At 48.8% G+C, this 27,140-nt stretch overlaps 2 protein-coding genes across 2 annotated transcripts in view; one reads left to right on the top strand and one right to left on the bottom strand.

Moving 5' to 3' along the window:
- The window catches only part of Znf618 (zinc finger protein 618), a 71,563-nt gene extending 68,519 nt beyond the window's left edge, over positions 1-3,044 (top strand). Inside the window, exon 14 of the mRNA XM_028779912.1 lies at positions 641-3,044. Coding sequence (XP_028635745.1) covers positions 641-2,157 — 1,517 coding nt within the window. The 3' untranslated portion in view covers positions 2,158-3,044. The remainder of the gene's footprint in view (positions 1-640) is intronic.
- An 8,171-nt stretch (positions 3,045-11,215) lies between these two features.
- On the bottom strand, positions 11,216-22,726 carry Ambp (alpha-1-microglobulin/bikunin precursor). Its single transcript, XM_028779984.1, has 10 exons — positions 22,514-22,726; positions 21,275-21,417; positions 19,893-19,969; positions 18,759-18,875; positions 17,835-17,936; positions 17,089-17,135; positions 13,798-13,879; positions 12,625-12,792; positions 12,141-12,314; positions 11,216-11,341 (listed from the first exon to the last, which is right to left on the bottom strand). The coding sequence occupies exons 1-10, from the start codon at positions 22,625-22,627 to the stop codon at positions 11,316-11,318; spliced, it is 1,050 nt and encodes a 349-aa protein (XP_028635817.1). The 5' UTR covers positions 22,628-22,726; the 3' UTR covers positions 11,216-11,315.
- Between the last annotated feature and the right edge of the window lie 4,414 nt (positions 22,727-27,140).

Raw genomic sequence — 27,140 nt, forward strand, 5'->3', positions numbered from 1 at the left:
ATCTGTACCCTGACTCCCCACTGCATCTGTACCCTGTCTCCCCACTGTATCTGTACCCTGTCTCCCCACTGTATCTATAGCCTGTCTCTCATTGCTAACACCTGTACTCACTGTGAGAATGAAGATGATGCTTACTTGTCCTTAGGACTCAGGCAGGAATTCTTAACTCACAGACAGGCAAAAGAAGGCTAGGAAGAAGTGTGTGTGTGTATGTGTATGTGTGTGTGTCCATCCAATGCACTACTTAAAGCCAGAGTCACAGCTAGAACCCCTCATATTAACAATTTCCGTAGGCTTTTTTCTTGACACTAGCCCTACAACACTTTTCTCACTATATATTCCTATATAATTCCTGCTGGGGAAAAGGTTGTATTCAAAGGTTTAGGTGACAGGCGCATGTGACAAGTAGGTTGCATACGTACCACTGTATACCATTCTTTTGCCCACGGCAGACATTTATCAACCATAGAACTTTATCCCTATGATACCATAGGGATATGGTACAGACCACACCAATTTGTATGCAAAACAAAATGTATTTGTTATTCTTCATGCTAGCCATTTAGGATATTGCTACTGCCAGGTTAAGCAGCTTTGAATGTCAAAGGTAATCCTTTCTCTTTTTTGTGTCCCCTGCCAGCCACAACCAGTGGTTTGACACCTAACAGTGTAATCCCTGAGAAGGAGCGGCAAAACATTGCAGAGCGGCTGCTGCGGGTCATGTGCGCTGACCTGGGTGCGCTGAGCGTGGTCAGTGGGAAGGAGTTCCTCAAGTTGGCTCAAACCTTGGTAGACAGTGGTGCCCGCTACGGGGCCTTCTCGGTCACTGAGATCTTAGGCAACTTTAACACCTTGGCTCTGAAGCACCTGCCACGCATGTACAACCAGGTGAAGGTGAAGGTGACGTGTGCCCTGGGCAGCAACGCCTGCCTGGGCATCGGTGTCACATGCCACTCCCAGAGTGTGGGCCCTGACTCCTGCTACATCCTCACAGCCTACCAGGCTGAGGGTAACCACATCAAGAGCTATGTGCTGGGTGTAAAGGGCGCAGACATTCATGACAGTGGTGACTTGGTGCATCACTGGGTGCAGAACGTGCTATCAGAGTTCGTGATGTCAGAGATCCGGACCGTATACGTGACAGACTGCCGGGTGAGCACGTCCGCCTTCTCTAAGGCTGGCATGTGCCTTCGCTGCTCAGCCTGTGCCTTGAACTCAGTGGTGCAGAGTGTGCTGAGCAAGCGGACGCTGCAGGCCCGCAGTATGCATGAGGTCATCGAGCTGCTCAATGTGTGCGAGGACCTAGCAGGCTCTACGGGCCTGGCCAAGGAGACCTTTGGCTCTCTGGAGGAGACGTCACCGCCACCCTGCTGGAACTCAGTGACAGACTCACTGCTGCTGGTTCACGAGCGCTATGAGCAGATCTGCGAGTTCTACAGCCGTGCCAAGAAGATGAACCTCATCCAGAGCCTCAACAAGCACTTGCTGAGCAACCTGGCCGCCATCCTGACCCCCGTGAAGCAGGCAGTCATAGAACTGAGCAACGAGAGCCAGCCCACCCTGCAGCTAGTGCTCCCTACCTACGTCAGGCTGGAGAAGCTGTTCACGGCCAAGGCCAATGACGCGGGCACCGTCAGCAAGCTGTGTCATCTCTTTCTGGAAGCGCTCAAGGAGAACTTCAAGGTGCACCCAGCTCATAAGGTGGCTATGATCCTGGATCCTCAGCAGAAACTTCGGCCAGTGCCGCCCTACCAGCACGAGGAGATCATCGGCAAGGTGTGCGAACTCATCAATGAGGTAAAGGAGTCTTGGGCTGAGGAGCCTGACTTTGAACCTGCTGCCAAGAAGGCCCGATCAGCCGCGGGAGAGCACCCCACTGCTCAGGAGGATGATCGGCTTGGCAAGAACGAAGTATATGATTACCTTCAGGAACCCCTCTTTCAGGCCACTCCCGATCTCTTCCAGTACTGGTCATGCGTGACCCAAAAGCACACAAAACTGGCCAAGCTAGCCTTCTGGCTCCTGGCTGTTCCTGCTGTAGGGGCTCGGAGTGGGTGTGTAAATATGTGTGAGCAAGCACTTCTGATCAAAAGGAGGCGACTGCTTAGTCCTGAAGATATGAACAAGCTCATGTTTTTGAAATCCAACATGCTTTAAGACTCAACTTTGAGGAAAAAAAAAAACAGACAAAAAGAAGAAAAACATTAGGAAAACACACACACAACACTGTCACAAACAAAGAAATTTAAGTTCTAAACACTGTGGAACCTCATTGTAAATGCCCCTTGGGAACTTAAGTGCTTTTTTTTTTTGCTGTGTGTGTGTGTGTGTGTGTGTGTGTGTGTGTGTGTGTGCGCTGTGTATAGTGGATGGCACACATGTCCATACCCACACACATGACATTGCATTGGCAAAGGGTATAGGAAGCTCATACTCAAATGCACAGCCAGAGAACCTCCACATGAGTGCACACATACTCACATAGAGACAAACACACAGACACACAAACACACAACCCTGGTGCGTGCATGTATGCCTTTCCTCAGGTGTGTGTGCACTGAGCGGGGTGTGTCAGGAAAGCCAAGAGACTGGGAAAGCAGGAGTGGTTTCGGTTTTCTCAGACAGGGGCTCTAAGGACTCCATTTTCAGGTGTGCAGATTGGGAGCCGCTGGGGTTGTGAAGTATTCAGGCAGCTGAGGGTTGAAGTGGCTTGAACTCCCATCCCTAACCTCGGCCCTCCCTCACCATCCCTTCATCCCCTCAACCCATGGTGCCCATCCTCTGCCCCAGCTGCTCTGACCGATTCTCCAAACTGCATCAGATGGACAGTTTCTGCACTGGACTTGATTTCTTGTTTCACCTTCAGGGCATTAAGCTGCTGTACCTGTGACCTCCCCCTCAGATGTCCAGGGCAGCTGCCTTAGAATACACACTATCTATCTCCCCAAATCAGGAAAGGAGACTCTAGAAATATAAAGCTGATGTTCTACTTTTTAATATAAGAGAGAGAGAGAAAACCAAGACTTTCTTTTTCCAGAGACACACAGCTGACTCTCCAGTCATTTATTGTCGTCATTTTTCACTCTACTTTAGCAATTTTTTTTTTTTTATCTTTTGGGGGATTTGGTTTCTTTTCACATGTGATTTAGATTCTTCTGGGAGGCACTGAATGTCTGACTTACGTTCTGGAGTCTTGTTTGTTTTACTTGCCTCTTCTTATTCCTAAGTCACACTGTAAACTAGCTCATCTCAGTGGCGGTGTTCAGGACTCACCTAACCAAGATCAAGGCCATGGCTGTGGGTCTGGAGTAGGGAGTTGGGAGGAGTCGTGGGTCCTTGGCTGTGGGGTTTGGCGGAAACTATCATGGGAAGCATGTGGCTTTAGGGGTCCTGAGTGTCATCGAGAGAAACATTGCCTGGTTTCTGCCTGTGGTAGTGTGAATGTCCACCTCTTGAATGTCTGCCTCCTGGACTCAAGACTGCTTCCTCCTACTCACCACAGCCTGACCTCCAGTTCTGCAGGGACATTGACTAAGTCCATGTTTCTGTCTGCCAGACCCACAGTCTCTACCCCTCCCTAAATCCTAGGGATTCTGGGAGTTTACAGCTCTCAGAGGTCCCCACCGGCACCTCAGACCTGTAGTCAGGACAGTGGTGGAGCACAGTATGTTGCTGGTTGACCAGTTGGCATTCTCCAGGTGGGTGTGCTTGACTAAATGCTGTGAAAGAGGTTGTTAGCCCTTGCTTCTAATCCCCTTGGCCAGGAACTAGTGCTTCTCCACAGAGTCCAGATGCCAAGAGGGGGCTGCCATTCTCTTCACAGGAGGATGAGCATAGCCACCCCATAAAGGTCTTTAGCTTGGTGTCTCTGATCCCTCATGGGGATGCTTACACTTCAGGCTGAGAATGGCCATCCCTGAGGGGTTATTTGCAAAAGCACCTCTCCTACCTGGGGCTTGGACTGCCCCCCTCCTCCATCATAAAGCATTACTCAACTGAAAGATACCTCAACTTCAAAAGCACTGTACCCATAGCCCTCTCCCCTGGGTCTCCATCAGGTGGGGAGTGAAGATGATTTCAAGACTCAGTGGCTTCCAGTTATGCTCAAGGTTCCAGAACTCTGATCTTGAGGCCTAAGCCTACACTCTTCGCCTCACAAGACTAACCAAGCTCTCCTGTAGATTCTCAGACATACATACAGATCAGAGAAGGCTGCGTCCACATCTACTCTAGCAAGCTATGGTCTCAGGAACACCATGCAATCCCTACTGCAAGGGATGTTCTAGACATTTCCATCATGGTGTCTTCAACTTGGCACTTACCATCAGAAGAACCTCTGTCAACAGTAGAGAGATCCAAAACAGGAACTGAATGTCACTCCCTGAAGAATGTAGGAATGTCTTCACATTGCCCATGGTATTCCAGGAGGTGGGCTCTGGATTGATGATGAAGGATACCTCGTCTCCCTCATCTGTTGGGAATGGGGCCATAACCCAGCACTTGTAGCCACACTGGAAGCTGGGTGCTTAGTGCAGTCAGTGAAAACAGATCCTCAGGCAGAGCTGGGCCCGAGTTGCTGTTACAGCCAAGCCCAGAAATGTGCATTGCAGGTATTCTTTTGGAGTATGGAATATTCTTCCTCCAGAAAGAAAATTAGTGTTAAGCTCCAGGCATCTGGTCATAGGTAGTCACCTCCTGTCTAGTTTATTTGCACCTTGACTCATCTATCCTTGGGGCTTAGATTGCCTCTCTAGGTTTAGTGTGAGCCCCACTTGGTCCTCAGAACCCATCTCTGGGCTGCCTCACCCTCAAAGATTATAAGGCAGGAGGCAGGCTGTCATTTCTCTCTAGTGTCCCCAACCGGAAAAACTGTGCCCAGTGTCTGCTGTCGTATGGGCCATCTCCACAGTGCGCATCCTGCAACCAACAGCTCAGTAAATCCCAAAGATCTCCCAGGTCCAGCCACAGGCCCCATCAACAGCAATATCCAACTAACCAAATTCTAGTTCATCCAAAGCACTAAGACAGGCTCTTCCAGTTGCTCTCCAGTGGCCTGGGCTGGCCTCAGCCTTCAGAAGGATTCTGTCATCTGCCTCCTGATTCTGTGACCACTCTAGGTCTTTCCACCATAGGCTATTGGGGGTTGGGACACCAGGAAGCTGGGCCATTTCTAGCATACAGCCTACCTTGAGTTGTATGATTCTCTGGACAAAAATGGTCGTTGCTTTAACATGCATGGACCCAAACACAGAAGTAGAGAAGAGGTGCTTCTCCCCAAGTCTGAAGTCCAGCTCAAGCCAGGGCCTGCGGCTTGTTTGCCTGAGATTGAGTCACTCAAGATCTCAGGTCTATGAGGAATGGTTGTACATGGAAGCACTTGTTCTCAGCGTGGTTCTGTTCCCAACACCTGAGTCCTCCTGCCAAGCCTTCCTTGCATGGCTTTCAGTGCCCCGGATGCAATGTCTATGTGAACACAGCTGCCTGTATCTCATCCCTGGGGCTGGCTTCTACAGGAAGCCACGTGCTTCGTCACGAACGATGCCATCACCATCCTGCTTGATGGCTCTGCATTTGGCATTGTGGGGTGGTAAGGGTATCTGTTTCCTGGTGATAAGGGCAGCTGGTATACTGATGAGAACTCATCTCCAGGTTTCTAGGAAGGAACTGGGCACCAGCCATGTGGGCTGGCCAAGAGTCTTCATTTTAGTTTGACTAATTTGATCTCCTGCACTTTGAAGAAATGGAAGAAATCTACAAGGCATGTTTTCCACTGTGAAGCTGAATCTCTGCTTTTGGAGCCCCCCCCTTTTTTGAGCAAGGTCCCCGATTTTCCTGGCCTCAGGCTAGACTTTCTAAAGAGAGTGTGGGTGCCATGCATGCTCACTCTGAGGACACAAGGTCACCAAGAAGTATCAAAGCTCTGATGTAGGTGGGATGCCACGCCAGGCCTCGCCATGTCATGCTTGAAGAGAGCACAGGACACTCGTTACCCTATAAGCTATGCCAAGCTCCTAGCTTCCTGGTCTTGGCAGTGATGTGACACTGTTGTGTCTGTCATATAGCTAGAAGAAGATTTCAGGAGGGCAGAACCAAGAAAGTGAGGCCCAGGCTGTACCCTGGAGACAGTGCACAGGGGCTCCTGTCCCCAGGGCAGTGGGAAAGCTGGAAAGGAGGCTGCCCTTCCCCTTCACTGTGGCAAATGTTTGCTAGGCCAGTTATGGCAAACCAATGATGTGGTGTTTCCTCATGTTTCCCTCACATCTGCCCTTTGCAGGCTTTCCAGGGGGATTTTGTGGCTGTGGCTGTTTTTCTTCCTCTCTCATTTGGGTCTGAAGATGGCAGTCAGGAGAGCCCTGGCTTTGTCCAAGGGAACCTGTGGTCTCTGAGCATGTATAGGCCTCACATGGAAGAGGGTGGTGCTTTAAAGTTTCCCTCCCAAATGGAAAGTTGACTAGTCTTGGAGTTGGTATTGTCATCACCACTCACCAAGGTCCCACCCATCCTTGGGCACCTTGACTCTTTGAACCAAAGTTCCTTAAAGGGGCAGAGCCCAGCCTTGTCCATAGGAGCCAGAATTTGCAGACCCACTAGAAGGAGAGCTCTCACAATCCAGGTGCCAGAGGCTCACTTAGGACTGTTCTTCCACCCAGACAGGGTGGGTGGCTTCTCAAGCAGGGCTCGAGCTTGTGGCCTGACTTGGACTGGGTCTGGCCAACCATGAAAGAGCAAGAGCCATGTGGCAGGGCCTTCCAGATCCCAGGCATCAGGAAACCATTTTGTATAACAACCTGAAGCAGAGATATTTTTTAAGACTCATGAATTATTTTCAGTTGTCTTCTGATCCTATCGGGTTTTTGTTTTTTTCTTTTCCCCACAACTTCACGTTGGTGATTCGTTCACATCAGGTAAATCTTGAGAACGCCTTGGTGCCCCATTCCTCCTGCCCCCTACTCAGTGACCACGTGTGTGCGCCTCCATCCTGTCTCAGTAGTAAAGACGTTCTAGGCAATACCATAGACACATCTGTGTCTTGCTTCGAGTGCAAGAAACTCAAGTCATCTTAAAAAAAAAATTAAAAACACAAAAAAAATTTACAAAAAAGCAAACACACACACAAAAAATATCTTTTTTAGGCCAGAGTTTTCTACAGGTATTAATGAATATTTTTCTTAATCCTTATAAGTTTTATGTGTTTAATATTTCTTAATACCAGTAGTATTAATTTATACTTTTGTAGCAACATAATATTTTTATAAACAGCCAGTGCTTGGCTCAAGTCTTCACGGGGGTTTATGCAGGGCTATCTTAGGGACCCTGTGTACCATGTACTGTATTTAAAAAAAAAAAAAAGTTACCCAGCATCATACTTGCTGTGTTAATTAACAAAGACGTCATTGGCGGTCTCCTGTATTGATGGTGTGGATCCAGCAGTCCTTCAGGGAGCCACATTGCATGGGGTTGAGTTGCCAGTTCTTGTGATGCATAAACTCCCAAGGCCAAACTTGAGGGTTTATTTAGGGTTTTCTGTGTGTCCTTTGGGGTGTTTTATTTTACTTTGGTTTGGGTACCGTTTCTCCATTTCACAGCCAAATTGGTTTCATGGTGTTTAAAAATTTTACTGATGTCAAATGGAAAAAAGGAACAGAAAATTTTTAAAAAAGATTTTTTATGGAGTAATAAAATGTAAAGCTGAGCTGTTTCAATGTTACTGTTTTTACATGTCTGTTCTTGTCCACAAGTGGAATATTCCCATGGATATGGAGAAGAGAAAGGTTCCACTGGGTTCCTTAAGTCACCAAAAGCCCTGGCCCAAGATTCAGTTCCTCCCCCGACCCCCAAACCATTTCCCAGCTGGTTGATGCCAAGGTAAAAAGACATCCTTCAATGACAAGAGGACCAGTCGCCTAAGTGCGCGCCCGAGTTCATGTCAGTGTTGTATTTATGGTTTTACAATAAAACAACCTTTAGGAACCTCTGGCGTGTGGTGTTTTTCTTAGGGTTAGGCCCTATCACCCGCTCAACACAGCTCCTGCAGTGGCTGGGTGAGTAGGACAGAAGTCAGGTACCAAGGTGGCATGAGCCTGTCACACTCTGAAGTCATGCTTGCCCATTCTTCATTTAAAGGTTGGCACGACACAGACCCAGCTCGCTGGTTGGTGGATATGGGAGAAGGCATCCAAGGAGTCCGTGACCTGCCGTGGGATGGCTTGTAGAGGCCTGTGTCAGAGAATAAGGCATGGGTTTGAATCAGTCCTCCTGGCAGTACAGAAGGCACACATCCAAGTGGACCTGGCCGTGCTACAGCATCCATGAGGCCTTTACTATAGTAGGTGGAGTCTCCCATGCACCATGCATGTGCTTACAGCTGTTACACGCATCATTCGTTTCCTGGGCAGACCAGCCCAATTCCTGACAGCGCCAGAACTCTAAGCACATGAAGTGTTGGCTCCTGCCACTTATTCAGAGCCTGATGTCACAGACAAGAGGACATTTTTGCCTTTCTTCCATAGGCTCGAAGTTGAGGGAGAAAAGAACCCACTGGAAAATAGGCTGTGGCCCATGTGGAGGGGAGGACATAGGACCTGAAGGGAACCCAGCACAGGAAAGCTGCCCTTTTAGCCTCCAGGTAAGGAAAGGGCAGACCCCGCCCCACCTCAGGCTCTGCCCAGTCCCTAACTAGTGTTGAGGAGCTCCATTCTAAGAAGATGATTGTTAAGATCTTATGCCCCGGGCTGGAGAGATGGCTCAGTGGTTAAGAGCACTGACTGCACTTCCAGAGGTCCTGAGTTCAAATCCCAGCAACCACATGGTGGCTCACAACCATCTGTAATGAGATCTGATGCCCTCTTCTGGTGTGTCTGAAGACAGCTACAGTGTATTCATATATAATAAATAAATAAATCTTTAAAAAAAAAAGATCTTATGCCCCATGGAAGCTTCTACACGGGAACCATGGGCATCTCTGTGTCCGAGATAAAGCTGGTGCAGGAATTTCTCCACACCTGAAATTATAAGGAAGTCTGTGGTGTCCACAAATTTTCTGAATTCCCTTACTTCGTGGGCCAAATAAGGCCGGGCCTCTGAACTTCACCACTGGAGGGCTCGCCTCTGGGTTATGGCCGTTCGAGAAGGTGTTTATTAAGCAGCCAGATCTATCCTGTAGCAAGTAAATATGAAGACTAACCACTAAAAGCACCAAGGCTGTAACAAGTCCCAGGGAAAGCCTGTCCTGAGGATAGCTCAGAACTGTCACAGAAGCAGGTGCCTTCAGGACAGACAGTTGGAGACAGGACACGTGAGCTATAGGAAAAATCCTCAGAGGACAGCCCAGAACCCTCAGTTTGTCTTCCCATAAGGACTGACTAGCCCACCTGGGGTAGCACACATCTCGTTCCAGGAATGGATAGGTAGAGGCAGGGCAATCTTGGGTTTGAGGCCAGCCTGGGCTACATAAAAGGATCTTGTCCCAAAGCCACTAAGAATTGAGCGGATTTTTATGAAGACATTTGGTTTTTAATAGAGAATTCAGAACTGTACAACAAACAAAGCCATGAATCTGATGTTCCACCCACTGGTGGGAGCCAGCCAGCATATGGAACTTGTATTTAATATTTGCCCTCTGAAATATTTGTCTTCTAGGTCACCTCAAAATGCTCCACTTCAAAGTGGTCCCTCCAAACTCCCATTGGCCACTGTCTCTGGCAGATGAGGATGGATGTAATCCTGGTGACGGTTGTTGGCCCAGCTGGGGACCTTCCAGCACAGACTTTCTGCAGTTGCCTGTCTCCCTCGTGGCTTCTAACCTGTCCACTTAAAACCAGAGTTATGATCATAAACACTGTCCCTTCAATCTTTCCTGTAGAAACTAGAAACCTCAAGTCCCAGACTTTGAAGAAGAAATAAGTGCCTATGTGTCCCAGGGGACAATAGAATGTTCTAGACTCATCCTGCCTGCCTGACAGAATACTGCAGCAAATGGCCTCAGGGTATGAAAAGCAATCCCTTTGCTCAACTAGCCATCAACTCTGTACACTGTGGTCATTTCCCCAAGCACTGGCCTGGTTTCTGCTGCAAGGATGACTTTCCACTTTCGAGCATATCAAGCCAGGCATCTTCCACCTCCATCATTATCTGCCCAGCACCGGAGTACTGGGTGGATGCACTGAGTACCAGACTCTCCAGGGCATGGGCATGGGCCAAGCTGGTCCTCAAGCTACCCTGGCCAGCCCACCTTCCCTCTTTCCCACGTGGCAAGAATCTGTCCAGCCCAGTTCTTTGGACTCTGGTCCAGGGCTCAGCTGGTTGTGGCAGATGTGGGAAGGCCAGGAGACAATCCACCAGGGAGTAGGGCTGGTGAGGACACCAGGAGACAATCCATCAGGATGTAGGGCTGGTGAGGACCCCAGGAGACAATCCATCAGGATGTAGGGCTGGTGAGGACCCCAGGAGACAGTCAGTCCAGGTCAAGGGGGAGAAACAGCAGGTGCTACAGCTCAGGGTGATTTTGGATGGGTAAAGGGAAAAGCTGACCGCTTGGAGGAAAACACTAGGAAGGACTTTGTGTGGCAAGGATTGGGGGCACCCTCAGGCACTTGGGCACTCTAGGACACCACTATATATTTGGTTTTTTGTCTTGTGACCCTTGTGCAACCTCTTCTAGAAACAAGTGCCAGAGTTTCTGGGTTTGGGGAGGGAGCTGATCTTAGAATTGAGAATAGTGTCTAGTAAATATTGTTGCCTTTTTAAAAGACCAGTATCTTGTTGTTGTTGTTGTTGTAGGTTGGTTGGTTTTTCGGTTGTTGGTTTGGTTCGGGTTGTTTGCTTTTTGCTTCTTTGTTTGTTTGTTTTGTTTTGCTTTGAGACAAAGATTTTCTGTGTTCCCCTGGCTGTCCTGGATTTCACTTTGTAGACCACTCTGGGCTTGAACTCACAGAGATCTGCCTGCCTCTGCCTCCTGAATGTCACCATCTACTGTTTGTTTGTTTGTTTGTTTGTTTTAATGTTATCTTTGTAAAGCAAAATAACCCCTTCCACTACTGAAGAATTAGGAACTATTACATTTGAAATGGTGCACAGCCAGGATCTTGTACTACAGGAAGTTGTCACATGGCAAGCAATGCATCTTTCTCTCCTGAGAAGGCTGGTTTACTCATGCCCCAAGCTTCCCCTCCCTTCCAATACCCTTATTGTGACAATGAAATGCTAACACACAGAATGCTAGGAAATGACAGCTTGTTTTATTTGGGTCCAGATCATTTAAACCGGACTGCACTGTGACTGACAGTGGCAACCCTCTGGCTTGCAGACTGGCACCTTCAACTGCGTATCAGCTCCTCGTACCCTGTGGATACAGAGTGACTCAGAATGGGTCCTTGGGCAAGAATGAAACAACACTTGCTAAATGACCTCTCTTATGGGCGTTGCATGGAATGACCTGGCCTTCTGCCTTCTCTGACTTGCTGGAAGTACCATTTCCCAGTGGGAATAGCAAGACCCAGAGAATCTAAGTGGCCCCTGTACCCTGGTCAACCCGAAAGCTAAGCACTAACCCTAAAGTTGGTACTAAAAAGTTGGAGAGGAAAGTTGGAGGTTTGTTCCATTTTACAACTTCTAGCTGCTCTTGGAGCCTAGCCTGATGGTACAGGCTTGGATTCCCAGCTACTCAAGGAGAAAATAAATCAAAGCTTTCCTGGGCTACAGAGAAAAGTCAAGGCAGGAGGAGCAAGTCACTGAGACCCTGCCTCAAAACAAAAGCATTAAAAAGGAGTGAGGTAAGATTGGGATGTAGCTTAGTGCGTAGGCATGTGACAGAGTTTGGTTCAACACTAAGCAAGGGTGTGTGTGTGGGGGGGGACCCTTTGGTCCATGTGGCCAGCCTGAAGGATATGGAGGGCAGATCCACCCAGCTCCTCGGCTGTCCTTCATGCCTTCTGCTGATGCCTGGCTAGCATCTTCTCTGGTCCAGCTAGGACCAGATAGGGCATATTCCTGGGTTTGTCCCACTTCTCAGGTGGGAAGCTGAGGCCCAGAGAGTGGACCAGGCTGCTCACCTGGAAAAGAGTCCATAATTTGACTCTCCAGTCCCTACTATTTGCCAGGACCCCCTCACCGGCCTCCCTGGATTCCCAAGGGCCTCCTACCATCACCAGGGACACCACAGTACTCCTTGCACTCCTTCTCAGAGTAGAACTTGTTGCCGTTGCCTCTGCAGCCCCCGTAGTTGAATTGAATGCACTTCCCCTGTGCTGCATCAAATGCCCAGAGCTCTATGAAGGCTCGGCAGGGGCCTTGAACTATGGGGAGATTGCAGGCCGCTGTGGAGGAAAGAGGGACATGGAGTATTAGTCTTGCACCTGCTGTTGGGAACATGCACAGGACAATAGACAGGGCCAGGGGACCCTGAACATCTAGATTTCATGGTCCTTCTTTTACAGACTGGGAAACTGGATGGGTCCCCAGAAAAGCAAACAAAGAAACATGACTGACCCAGGCTACCTGCACCTAGATGTAGAATTCCTATGAGCAACCACCCTGAGAAAACCTTAACCCCTGCTCATGGGCAGACAGATCCGTGGGACAATGAGAACTGGAGACAGCTATGTTGCAAAGACAAGATGCACTCACCTATGGTCCGACACGTCTGCAGACATTCCTTCTCAGAGATGAAGTTGTTGCCATTGCCTAAGCAGCCCCCGTATTGGAAGGTCTCACAGGCCATGGAAGCACCATTGTAGTAATACCTCTCTTGCATCCCTAGGCAGGGGCCTTCTGAGTAGTTGAGCTGGCAGGAGTCTGGGAAGAGACAGAAGAGCAGCACTTACTGAGCACTTGATGTTTATCTGTGTATGACTTGATATGCACCACCCATGCAAACAGCACTTGCTGTGTACCTGTGTGCAATTTGATATGCACCATCCATGCTGACAGAGGTCTATCAACTCACCCTTTGGATGAGAAGCAGGTGCCCCTTACCTTCTTCATCTCAAGATGGTGAAGCTCAGAATGAATACCCAAACCCCCAAAACTCAAAAATCAGTGATCATTTCACTCCACAACCCAGAATGGGAGGTTTACCAATGACCCAAAGACCTATCTCCCCAGAGAATCTAGCTGGCTGCCTTCACCAACAGCCACCTTGACCCCTTCACAAGGTACCATTCCTGCCTTTGCTCTCCTGAGATCCATGGCTTTTGTTCTCCCGTGATCCACAAGACCCTTCTTGATGCCTGGACACAGCCTGAGTTCCCTTGACCCAGGAAGTGCCTTTCATTGCCTCTGTCTCCTTTGCATCACCAGCCCTTTGATGATGCTATCCTTTGGACCTAACATTTGCTCCTTTGGAAGTCTCACAAAACCCCGAAGAGCCAAGGAAAACAAAATGTCTGGCAGAAGACTTGCCATTTGTGGAGCAGGCTTGGCATTTGCTGAGCAAGTTAAATGAACTGACATCCACACAGAGCATCCTTACATCCTTCTCCTTTACTGATACAAGACTTCTAAAGGTCAGCTCAGGTGACAAGCATCCCGTTATATAGTGGAGAAAACCAAGGTTTGGTGAGCATACAGACAGGATAGAAATTCACTCCTCATGGCAGACCTGAGCCCTCCTTAGCCTGGGACTATATCTGTTGCCCCTCTCCCTCCAACCCAAGAGGGTTCAGAACTTCATCTATCTGAGCGGAGAGATGGGCCTTGCAGTGCTGAGGCACCCAGTCTAAACTGGTCATGGGCTCAGCCAGCCATGGGCTCTGTTCTCCACAGCATGGCTGAAGCAGGTGAGCAAATGAATCTCCTTACCTTCTTTTTTGAGGGTTCCAGTTACTAGTGGCTCAGTCCCTGACCCCTCATTCTCTTGGGGCATCAGTGCCCTCCGGGCTCTCTGAGAAGAGAAGAGAACAGCTTTGCAGAGATCTCAGTGTGTTGCTTACCTGAATCTCTGAAGTTGTGGAAACAGATCAGACTGCCTAGTGAGATGCTAGCTAGCCCCAGTGTCAATCAATTCACAGAAAGGGCTCAAGAGGATTTCTGGCTGTAGAGCCCTCCCCCACAACCCAGGTAGAGTTCAAAGCCAATTAAGAAGGTATGGGGATGGAGACCATTTGTCACTAGGCAGGCTGTCTGCTCACAGGAGTGGTCTAAGACTTGAAAAAGTGGAAGTATGGTGGCCTGAGATTGTTTCTTCTTTTAAGGGGTAACTGAAAACCATCAGGGCCTGTGGTCTCTTCCAGATTCATCTTAACCTGGTGACATACAGGCCTTCCTTGGTGAGAAAAGAGAGATGGAGAAAAGGGAAACAAGTTAGATAACAGCCGCTTGGAGGAATTGGATTAAATTGAAGGACTATTCCAACTCACAAGGATAAGGAAAAAGGAGAGCAATAAATATGAAAAAAAAAGCCATCAGTGAAAGTCACAATAGCATTTATCGATGTAACAGCTGCCATCAGTGAGGAAAACCATTAGAGTTTTTAAAAGGTGTTTGGTTTAACCTCATAGTTGAGATAATAAACTGCCATTTTGGACACTGCAGGAAATAAATCCACATCTTGGTGTTGTGAAAGGAAGACAAATCAGCTAAAAACAATAGAAGAAAACTTTCCTGAGTTGAAGGAGCTGAGTTGTTCAGTTATGAGGGAAAAAAATCATCAAAATTAAAATAAACAAAAACTTCCTAATGGACACTGTGGAGAAGGACAGGGAGCCTGGAGACCATCAGGGTAAACAGGAGAATTTAAACACAGAAGCTCAAGAGCAAATGATGAAGATCGTGAGAAAGATCGCGACCCAGTCATTCTCCTCTTGCCCAAGCTGCTGACAGTATGATAGGCTCACAGAAACACAGTGTAAGCTGGGTAAGTGTGCTGACCCGTTCTTACGTCATCTTGGAACAAGCTATCTGAGGGGTGAGAACCTCAATCGAGAAAATGCCTCCATAAAATCAGGCTGTAGGCAAGCCACTGAAACATTTTCATAATGAGGGATTGATGTAGGTGGACCCATCCCATTGTGGGTGTCAGGCTGACAGAGCTACAAGGAGCAAGCCAGTAAGCAGCACCCCTCTATGGCTTCCGCATCAGCTCCTGCCTCCAGGGTCCTGCCCTGTGTAAGCTCCTTCCTGACTTCCTTCTTTGATGAATAGGGATATGGAAGAGTAAACCAAATAAACCCTTTCCCGTGTTGCTTTTGGTCATGGTGTTTCATTACAGCAAACGAAACCCTGACTAAGACATCAGGGAAACAGAAATACGCTGCCTGTGTTTTTCTTGGCAGGTAAAATGTTTCTGATAGAAACATTTCCACCAGAGAAAAGGAAATTTAAAAGACAGAAGTAAAATGTAGTTGTAAGGAAATTATGATAAGCTATAAAGCAAATAATTCTGATTACCTCCCACCCTGTTTTCAACTGGTATCAGTTAGGTAATAAGGGACATGGGTTAGTAGATGCCTTAGTACTGGCACCAAGAAAACAAACACCTGGTAACTGAGCCAAGTGGCTCTGTGACAGGAAAGCTCTAGCCGTGCCCTGGTGTCTCCAGCTGGGGTATGTCATTGGATTTAGACATTTTTTTTTAACTAAAATTTCTAAATAAAGAAGAAAATTGAGGGAGAAAAGAATATAAAGCCATCAAAGCATACATTTCAAAATAAATAGTTACCAGGTGGTTGTGGTGGCACATGCCTTTAATCCCAGCACTTGGGAGGCAGAGGCAGGCAAATCTCTGTGAGTTCAAGGCCAGCCTGCTCTATGTTGTGAGTTCCAGGACAGCCAGAGCTACACAGTGAGGCTCTGTATCAAACAAACAAACAAATAAATAAATGCCAAAATGGCTATGCAATTTTGTGTCATTTTTGTAAAAAACTGCTTAAAAGTGAAAAGGGGGCAGGGCTTGAGAGGTTTCTTAGCAGTTAAGGGCGCTTGCTGCCCTTGAGAAGACCTAGGTTTGGTTTCCAACACTAACATGGTGGCTCACAACTGTCTATAACTCCAGTTCTAGGATCTCTGATGCCCTCTATTGGCTTCTGTAGGTAGTGCACACATAGCACATGCACATACATACATACAGGTAAAAAAAAAATCTGTGAACATTTAATAAAAACAAAAAAAAAATGTAGCTTCTTCCTTGGGGAAATACCAAATGGTAAATTATTCAGTATAATGGGAAGGCTCAGAAGACCCAGGAACCCAGGCTTGAGAGACTGGTGTCTTCCCCAGAAGAATCAGCATGACCACAGCTATGGCTGAGGCTTGGTCCATGGCCTGGGCACAGGGCTTGTGTATGACGGGTCACAACAGTGCAGAGCTCCTCCATCTTGTATTCTTGCTGAGGCTAGTCCAGCGCTAACTCGGCTGTGGTCTCCTTGATGGAGAATCCCATGGAAAATCACCCGTCTCTGTTCTCAGAACCAAGGTTGGGGTGTCCTAGCTAACTTTTCTTAGCTTCTGTTAAAAGCGCTTGCTTCAAACTATGTACTTTTGAAAAGAGAAGCCCTCTCCATGCAGCTGCTGAGTGAAATGTGAGGACATGGTTTCTAACTTTAAAAAAAACAAAACAAAACCTGTGTTCTGGACACTTGGGACTCCTCAGGTCCCTGTGTGTAGTTCCAGCCAACTGGAATAAAGACTTCCAATTGTCTATTCATATGTCTAAGTGATCATCTCTGGTGAGCTTCCTTTAACACATGAAAACAAAGCTGAAGACGAGGGGTGGCCTGGCCATTGGACCAGGTTCAGTGTTTTGTCACTATTGGGGACTACAATAGTCATGATAGTCTGGATTTTAAGTGCTCCAAGGAGGCAGCCACTGTCATCCTGGAAGCTAACATCTTGGCCAAGCCTTCTACTCTCCCTGTGTGGATAGGCTTCTGGGGAACAGTATTTGCAGTTTCCACACTTCCCCTTGCAAGGTGACAAGCTGCTGCATCTCTGTGCTTGTGTGCCTCATCCCTCTCCCCAGAGACGTTAGCATTATCTCTGTTCCTGTGCCCAAGAAACTGATGTTGCTGGCCCGTTCTTAAACCCTAGTGAGGTACCAGTCTGCACAGAGTGCCTGAGATGGGGCTGTTAAAGAGGGGTGAAAGAGATACTCACCGCAAATGAAGTGGGCTCCACCTCTCGATCCCCAGGGACACATTCCCCTAAGGCAGAGGACACAAAAGAAGAATGAGCAAGAGACCTAGGCTCTGGAGGGTGGACAGATGTCCTAAACCCAGATTTCTATTGGTAGACACCGTGCCCTGTGCTTCACAGCACTTCATGGAGGGTCTTTCTCACTGCACTCAAAGCCTGTGATGGGACAATTAACAGATCCCCATCACTCCGTCAGTATCCTCAGGAGATCATCGACAGGGGCATTTATGGAGCACTTCCAAAGCATCATGCTGCAGCCTCTGATGGCTTTTTTCTCAGAGACTCCTCACAGTGGGCCTTGAAGGGGGGAAGTGCATTGTTACCCCATTTGACAGATGAGGTAAGTAAGGGTCTAGGATGGCTAGCCAGAAGTCACACCTCTGTGTTTGAACCACTAAGCTTCAGTCTGGGTACTCTGACTGTGGAGTCTGTGCCCTCAACCTCAAGGCTCTGCTGCCTCTCCAGCAGTGTCTGGAGATTTGTGACCCTGGAGTAAGAATGGAATTGGTGAAGTGCTGGTTCTGCTAGTGCATGTTCTGAGACTTGGGGCAAACCCAGGAACCCTTTCGGTCTCTGTGGGGAGGGAGAGGACTGTGGTCTTGTTTGTCTCTGAGTGTCATATGGAAGATGTGGGGACTGGGGATGTTCTCTGTGGTGCAGGAAGGAGGAGAGGACCAAAATTCAGCATCAGGCAAAATACCGCTTACCTTTGTCAGCCATAAAAACGATGGAGTTCTCTGGGATGCCCACGCTCAGGGCCACCTCCCTGAACTCCTGCAGAAGGCTGTCCCTCAGCTGTGGCTCCCGGCCTGCAAACAGAAAGCAGAGGAGAAACTGAGAACCCTAGGCACCCTGGCCAGCTAGGGTGACTGTGTCCAGTGAAAAGTGTGGAAAGGACTGGCCCGTTAACTCTCCGTGACATACCATTGAAAGGTGGCTCCCCAAGAGACTGGGCCCATCATAGGTCCTGGGTCCTTATTCAAGGCTATTTTCATTGGCTCTGTCTGGGCCTTGGTGACTCTAGAGTCACTTTCTCCCAGCTCCTTTCCGTTTTCATGGTAGGGAGGGGCTCACACATGGATGCGTGTGTGCGCATGCGCATGTGTTGTCTATGTGGCACCTGTGCAGGCGGAAGCCAGGGGTTGAAGAAGGAATCCGCTTCCATTGCTCTCCTACCTTACTCCTTACGGCAAGGTCTCTCAGTCGAACTCAGAACTCACAGATATGGCTTGTCTCCCTTGCCAGCTTGTGTGGGATGATCCCCTGTCAGATCTGATCAGATCCCCTGCTGGCTGCAACTACAGGCAGGTGACCACACCCACCTGGTGTTCATGTGGGTTCTGGGAATCCCAGTTTGGCCTCATTCTTGGTGCCAAGCACTTTAATCATTGAACTGTCTCCTTGGCCCTCGGAATGGCTTTTAGAGATGGCGTGAGACTTCTACCTCACAGGATGCTGAGCTCTGCCTCTTCAAGATCAGGCAGGGCCCATTGTCCCTCTCTAACTGGGAGTTCTCTCACAAAGAAAAGGCAAGCTTCCTGCTCCTTCTCACCCATGGTCCATAGATGAATAATCTCTGGCCCACCCCTTCCCCAACCCAGCTCCAACAGACTTATTGTTAAGGCCTTTACCATAGAGCTTGGCAGTGATGGTGGGTCCGTGGTGGTGGCTGAACTTCTTGGTAAGGAAAATGGCATATTCGTCATAGTTGGTATGGACCACATAGGATTCCAAGGTTACGTTCCATTCTGTGTGGGGTGCAGGCAGAACAAAGGAGCCTGTGGTTAGGCTCTTCACCCTGGAGGCCCATCACCCGTCCTCCTCTCAGCATTTCTGCATCCATCCCCACAGCCACATGGCACTTCCAAGGGCTAGCCATCTGCTCACCCAGCATCCCTCTCTCCCCAGCTGCTAGACAGCATCAACTCACCCACCTCCATTCCATCCACCCACTCTAAGTCCGCTCTTGTTTCCTCTTTTCTGCCTCCCTCCCTGGTAACTTCCCTCTCTTTTTCCTACCTTCCTGTTTTCATTCCTCTCTTCCTTCCTTCTACTCTTCCGTTCTCCCTCCTCCCTTGCCCATTATTTTCCTCCCACAAGATTCCTGTTCTTTTCTCCCTCTTTTTTTTTTTTTTTTAAGCAGAGTTTCATTTAACCCAGTCTGGCCTTTTAGCTTGCTATGTAGCCAAGGATGACTTTGAACTTCTGATCCTTCTTCCTCTGGCTCATTGCTGAGAATATAAGCGTGAACCACCATGGCCAGCTTTCCTTTCTTCCTCCCCCTTTCCTTCTCTCCTGTCTGTCTGTCTTTCCTTCTTTCTTTTCTCCCTCCATCACTCCATCCGCCTGTCTTTCAGATGACCCTTCAACTCATCTGCCCGTTCATTTGCTTACTGTTGCGCATGTAGTCGATCTCTCCCTCAGTCACCATCCATGCACTCATCCCATGCACACGGATTTAGGACACACAAGACAATCAACAGACAGTTGCTAAATCTCTGAGTAAATTTGGGCCCATATCCCTCTGCCACAAAGCACCAGGCATGGGCCCTGGGGGGTGGGGAGCTGATGATATCATCCTTGGCATTCTGCACCTCTCCTGGTTCTGCTCATATGTTCAATTGGGGGGGGGGCTGTGGAGTGCCAAGATGGCGGTGATGCATTTTGGGGAAGGATGGAAGACTTCCTAGGTAAATGAGAAAGAAGGTTGCAAGGGGGCAGTGAGAAAGGAGAAGGAAGGGACTGTGGTGTGTCCCCTCACTCACTTGATTTGTGGTAAAGGAACTTTCCATCGATGTCTGTCTTCTGATATGTCCCAGAGATCTCCTCGCAGACACCTTTCCTGGCAATGATAAAGCCAAAATTTCCAAATATCTTGTTTCCCTGTCATCCTAGCCCTTGAAAACCTCTCTTTTGTACGTGAGGGACAGAGAAAGGGATGTGTCCATGCGTCCTGGCAGTAAGGTTGCTGTCATCATTGCTGCACAGTCCCCTGGTGGCAGTGATGAACCGATGCTCAGCTTTCATTCACTGCCTAATGTCCCCATCTAGGACATGGGGATCACACATCAGTGCCCCTCACTGCTGTCATAGGGGTCCCTCAGTACTTCCTATGGCTCAGGGAAGCGTTGTAGATTTCTATTACTCTTACACAGTCATTTCTTGTCCTGTGAACAACACTTGTGTCATATGCTGGGGACACAGAGGAAAGCATGGCAGGCCTGTCCTTGCATGGGGCTTGTAGTAATGTGGGCCAGGAAGTCCATCCCAGGCCAGATGCAAATACTATACTCAGCAGTATGTAGAAATACTGTACTCAAGAGGGTCTAGGATGGCTTTCTGGAAGAAACGGCATGGAAATAGTATACCCGGGACTCTCAGAATTAGGGTGGGAGACAGGGAGATGTGCGATGGCCTGGAGGGGTGAGTGTGAAGGACTCCGGGAGCTGAAAGCTCTGCTGCAGAGGGTTGCAAGGGCTGTGGTGGAGCACGGAGCAGGGAGAGGGGGAGCTGAAAGGCCTAGAGGCCATATCAAGATTTCACTCTTAGTACCGAGGGCAGCGGGGAGCTACGGAAGGTTCTCATCAGCAGGTGTGGCTTTTAAAAAAGTCTTTCTGGTTGCTGGGTGAAGACCAGATCAAAGGGGAAGACTGAGGTTGAAGGTGGGAAAGAAAGTAGACAGGTTGCAGGAGACAGAGAAAGAGGGAGGGAAGAAAGGAGGGAGGGAGGGAGGGGGGAGGGAGGGAGGGACGGACAGACTGACAGATGGAGGGACAGAGGAATGGAGGCTTGGACCACAGTGGCAGCAGTGGAGAGGGGACAGGTGGGAGAGGCTTGAAGAAGGGGGAGAACTTCATGATGAACTGCACAGCAGCAGGAAGGAATGGATAGTCTAGGAACTTCACCCTAGACCCACTGGCCTGAGGATCTCCAGCTAGGTCCTTGGGGTAGCTGTTCCCTTCCTCAGCCAAAGGAGGAATACCCAAGGAGGGGCAGGTTGCACAAGAAGCATAGTGTTGGAGATGTGGTCCTTGAGAGGCACAAGAGACATCTGCTGGGGAGGACAGCTATGAACCTGAGGCTCAGAAGCAAAGGTCTAGTTGTGGTTCCCAGGACAAGATGGGGGATATTCCTGCACCCCACTTACCGCCATCGAGTACTGGTCATGCTGATCTCAGCTTCTGTCGCCCCCTCCTGCAGCACCATCGTGCTCACACTCATCTTGTTCTTAATCCGCCTCAGCCACGGGCAGGTGGAGCCCACCGCCAAGTTGTACCATTTTCCATAGATCTAGGAAGAACCACAAGCTGGAATCTGGATTTAACCAGGCCTTTGAGAAGATGTGCCCACATTCTCCTTCTCTTCTCCAAGGACCAGCCCTTTAAGGGACAGTGTCTCAAGGCGACAGTCGAGTTCCAGGTACAGCATATTTAGGGCAGAGGTGTGCAGAGTCTCCCTGCCTTACACAAGTCCTGCTCCTCAGAAGTAAAGAGTCTGAGATGCCCCTGTGGGCAAGTAGGATCCAGGCTGGGCATTCTGAGGTCACCAGCTGCCACTGCCCTGGAAACTGAGGCTTGGATTTATACCTTCCATGACAGTGTCTGCCACCTTGTGAGGTAGCCTGTGAAAGTGCCATGGAGACACTACAAACCTGGTAGGGTCTTCTAGGACCAACCAACCACCTCTTCCTCTTGACACCAGTCAGATAGTGCTGACCTCCCAACCCCTGGACCTCCAGTACACCTGTTCCTTATCCTAAGGTATAGAAAATCACCTGGAGAGTTCTGAGACACCCCCAGATAGATCATGGAGACAGCATTAAGGTGCATAGTGCCCCCTACTCAGATAATTTTATGATTCAGGACAAAGCTGGGGTTGCTGGCTCTACAATACACACGCATGCACACATACAAAAATATTCGCACATAGCCACATACACATAGACACATAGTGCCATGCCTGCCACAGACCAAGGTGCCCTTAGGCTCACACTTTGTAATTTGTCCAATCCCATCAACCAGTGTCCTACCTCTCTTCCTCCCATAATCCCACCAACCTGTCCTCAAAGCTCACAGGTTCATGCCCACCCTATGCCACCTGCCATATGTGGGTTTCTCTGGGGACCCATGAGGACAGGGCAGATTTGGACGACACTAGGCTTATAGAGGGTCCCAAAGAATGAAGAACAGGTGAGGGAGCTGTAACTTCAGAGAGTCTCAGAATAACCTAACAGACTGGCCAGGAAGGGCCCCTAGAGATTGAGATGCCATCTACAAGATAGGAAGATGGGGACCCCAAGACAGGACAGGCAGGCCTTAGCCAGCAAGGCCCAGGAGCATGGGCCTACTGCCACTGTGGCCACCTCAGCCAGAGACGCCAGCCTTACCCGAGACTCGCTGAAGTTCTCCTGAACCTGGATGTCTGGTAGTGTTGACGCTTGGTCAGCCCTTGAAGCAAGGCAGACAGTCAGCAGCAGGAACAGGGTCCCGAGACCCTGCATGGCTTTGGCCTTTGAAGTCTCACAGTTTGGTATGGGAACAGGGATGACTTTCCTGCCAGGGGCAGCTACAAACTGAGGCTGGGGAAGGGGCCGGAGGCAAATGATGACCTTGGTGTTTGCTCTGCTCAGCCAAGGCCAATCAGGGTCTTGGGCCAGCTCTAATCGATCCCTACAGCCCAGCCCAGGTCCAACTCTGTGGACAGGAAGCCACGGTTACTGACTCTGAAGGGACATGGACAAAGCACAATAGGGTTCAGACCCTAGAAAGGTTTCCTTATATGTTTAACTCTCCCCAGGGAGGGGACGAAAGGCCAGGCAGTGACTTGGTCTTTCCCTCTAGTCCTTCCCAATGGACCTCAGGCCAGTGAGCCAGCAGATACAGGTAGCCTGGTTCTGGCTTCTTTCTCACATGACAAAGCTAAGGCCCAGAGAAGTTGGCTATAGAGCAAGGCACCCTTCCTCCCAGGACTCTTTTTCTGGCCTCCAGAATCTCCTATCTTTTAAGGTAAATAGAACAGGGAGAGATGCTCTCCCTTCACTGAGCCACACTGGTCTCCCACAGTAAAAGCATCAGGACCCAGATGAACCCCCACACTCACCTCAGAAGCAAATGCAGTTGCCTTTCACGGATATAGCTTTTGACTCTCCTGGAATGACAAGACCCACTGGGAGCCCCGCCATAAGAAAGGGGGGAGCGCGAGGGCAGAGCCGCCAAAGTCAGGCAGCTTCCTGTGGTCTTCCTACTGTGTGAGCTTGAAAAGGTTGCTGAGCCCCTCAGTGCTCATTTCTTCACCAATAAATAGGGCTAACACCAGTATCTGGGTACCAGCATTGGGGTGAAGATTGAAGGGGTTAATGCCATCAGGCAACAGCACTGTCCCTAGAGCTGAAAGGTCATTGCGACCTCCAGAAAATGTATGTCCATGTCGGTCAGAACCACAGACCAGGATGCTACTTTTAGATGAGACCAGTTACAGCAAGTTTGGAGAGGAAGACACAGTTTGTGTCATTCCTAATGATTTAGGGTTTTTTGTTTGTTTGTTTGTTCGTTTGTTTTTTGTTTTTGTTTTGTTTTTACAACAGTGGTCCAAAGAAGGTAACACAGTAACATTTTGATTTAAAACAACAACAAAAATTTTTTTGAGACAGAGTCATATATAGTGCAGGCTGCCCTTGAACTTGATTTGTAGTCAGCACTGCTCTTGGATATCTGATCCTCCTCATGAGTGCTGGAATTACAGGCATGTACTACCTGGTTTATGCTGTGGCGGAGGTTAAACCCAGGGCTTCCTGCATGTTGAGCAAGAGCTCTACCAATTGAGCTACACCCTTAGCCTCTAGATTTACATACTCCAATAGGAGATTTTAAACCCGCATCTGTCTGTGTCAGAGCACAGACACTCCTCCTGTTCAGAATACTATGATCCTTCTCTATCCACTTCTCTCTCTTTCAGGATCCAGCCATCGGCCTTTCTCCTCCCTGATCCCCTCATGGTGCACGCCTTCATACAGCAAGAAATCCCTGTTAGAACTGAGACCCGAGAGCCAGAGCCTTGCCATGGAAGAAACAGAGGGGTCCATTCCAGAGTCAGTGCACCGTGCCGCTTCTGTGAGACCCAGCAGACACAGTCCCCTTTAGCTGGTGTCCAGAGCACATGTGTGTCTGTAAATGAGAGGTTTTCCGATGTACCACAACAGACAGCTTGGCCACAGATGGAATTTCCTTTTTTTGCTCTGGCTGCTAGGAAGCACAAAACCTACATACACATTTCAACATAGCGACTGTCTTGGCTTAACTTTATGGCATAGTTGCCTTCTTTTGTGCTCCTGATTCTCAGACTTTTTTTTTAAATAACATTTATTTGTTTGTAGGAATAGTCTGTGCAGGAATACACATGCCACAATGCATGCGCTATAGTGGAGATGCATGTGGAGGTCTGAGGACAACTTGCAGGAGTCACTTCTCTCCTTCCACCATGTGGGTTCCAGGGATGGAACTCAGATCAGCAGGGTTAGCAGCAAGTGCCTTTGCCCACTGAACCATCTCAGTAGTGCAGTCTCTCAGTCTTTCATGGTTGGCTGACGGTGGGCACAAGGAGGTGGAGAGAGAAGGAGGGGAGAGGGGTAAGGAGGATGAGGAAGAGGAGGAAGAGGAGGAGGAACAGAAAAAGAAGAGGAAGAGGAAGAGGAGGGGAGAGGGAGAGGAAGAGGGAGAGGGAGAGGGAGAGGGAGAGGGAGAGGGAGAGGGAGAGGGAGAGGGAGAGGGAGAGGGAGAGGGAGAAGAGGGAGGAGAGGGAGAAGGAAGAGGAGGAGGAGAAGACGAAGAAGAAGACGAAGAAGAAGATGAAGGAGGAGGAGGAGGAGGAGGAGGAGGAGGAGGAGGAGAAGAAGAAGGGCCAACAGCAACTGGGCATGTTGATTCTTTGTTCTGTGGAAGCTTGAGGACAGCTTTTTTCTTCCCTAATCTATAAACTAGAGAACAGAGCAGTTGCCACTTGGCCCACTTGAGGGCAAGAGAGACCACTTGAAGACACATTCTGTGAACGTCCATGGCCATTCCAGAGTCTGTCCCACTATCTAGGCTATATGCATTGAACAAACATGACCTTTCACATACATATAATTTATTTTTATTTTATGTTCATTGGTGTTTTGCCTGCAGGCATGTTTGTGTGAGGATCAGAAGCCCTGGCAGGAACTGAAGTTATAGAGAGGTGTCAGTTGCCATGTGGTTGCTGGGAATTGAACCTGTGGCCTCTGGAAGAGCCCCCGATGCTTTTAACCACTGAGCCATCTCTCTAGCCTCTCCATCATGACCTTTCTAACCTTACTGGCAGGCTGGAAAGCCTAGGGCACTTTGGGGTACCCCAGCTCTGATCTCAGAGTCTTTGGGACAAGTCCATATACTCATTTTCCATATACTCATTTTCCAACAACATAAATGAGGAGAAGCAGAGAGGATGGCTCAGTGTGTTGATTTACCTGGTTCACAACATGCTCATGGGGTAGGGTGGGGGTGGGAGAGGAAGCTCGAATGACCAGAGGTGCTGATCTCTGTTCTTGCTGCAGATGTTTACACTCCTGAGATTATTAACCAGAGCAAACAGAGGGACCTCAGCCAAGGCCACCTGGACTTTGAACCACTTTTAAACATTAACAGGCGCTACAGGGTGGAAAGTGGGACCCCATCCCCTCTTCCCCTTTGTCTCTCAGGGCAGAATGTGGAAGCCGAAGGTCCCCTACCCTCCTAGAGGGCCAGAGTTTACAGGGATCATCAGGATGCTGGGATGATATGAAGGTGGGGAGGATGTTGGTCAAGGGTACCCAGCACAGCGGAGACCAAAGGCCGCAGTTTTCAAATGAACGCAATAGGGAAGGGGGCTTTATTCAAGGTCACTCAGCTTACAGCCCAGGTGGGGCTTTAACAGACCCGTTCCTACACCCACACTCACTTCATGGCTATTCAGGTATTCGTTATTCCAAGCTTGTCATTAGGAACAGGATAGGGACCCTGACATGGTTTGAGGAGGAGGCAGGCAAATGGGGATAGGTCTAAAGAAGGGTATGGGGGCCATGGGAGGGGACTCACCCCTAGAGTGGACATGAAAGGCAGGAGTGCGCAGGGGAGCAAGGTCTCAGAAGGGGTGTCACCTCAACACTGGGAACAGAGTCAAAAAATTCCCAGAAAAGGAAAATGGAGAGAGAAATACACTTGGGATACCATACATACATACATACATACATACACATACTTAGATACATACACACACACATATACATACATACATACACATACTTAGATACATACACACATATACATACATACATACATATACTTAGATACATACACACATATACATACATACATACATACATACATACATACATACATACCAGAGCAGGTGAGATGGCTCAGTATGTTTTGGTTCTTACTGCCAAGACTAATGACTTGAGTTTGATCCTAGAAACCCATATGGTAGAAAGAAAGGCCTGGCCTCTGCACATTGTCCTCTGACCCCTATACTCATGTGCACACATGTGCATGCACATAAAATAGATACACACAAAAACATTTTACATTGAAAATTGAAAACATCCCTAGGCAGGGAGCTTGGAGGACAGAGAGGATTGCCCAGCCCGGGGCTTGCTCCTTGCCATGTGCTCACAGGGTTATCTATGTTCAGAAAGTGCTCGAGAGCATATCTGGGGTACAGGAGATCAACAGGGAGACAGGGAAGAAGTTGGAGGATGGTAAGTGCCAGACTGGGTTACTTGAGATCTTGTCAAAAAAGGAGTTGGGGGTGCCACCTGGAGACTTGAGTATCAGTGTCCAGTGACTTGCAGGGGACTACAGGGCAGTCCTTTTTCCTCTTGGCTTTGGCAGTTTCATCTAAACATCCACGTGGGACAGTGCTTACTCAAGTGAGACAGCTGAAACAATGCATGGTCCACACTTGTGAGAACAACCCCAAAGAGTGTGGACTTGAGGAAGCACATTGTTACAAACACAGGG

Source organism: Grammomys surdaster, unplaced genomic scaffold (genome assembly GCF_004785775.1).
Source record: "Grammomys surdaster isolate TR1022 unplaced genomic scaffold, NIH_TR_1.0 363, whole genome shotgun sequence".
NCBI classification, from domain to species: Eukaryota; Metazoa; Chordata; class Mammalia; order Rodentia; family Muridae; genus Grammomys; species Grammomys surdaster.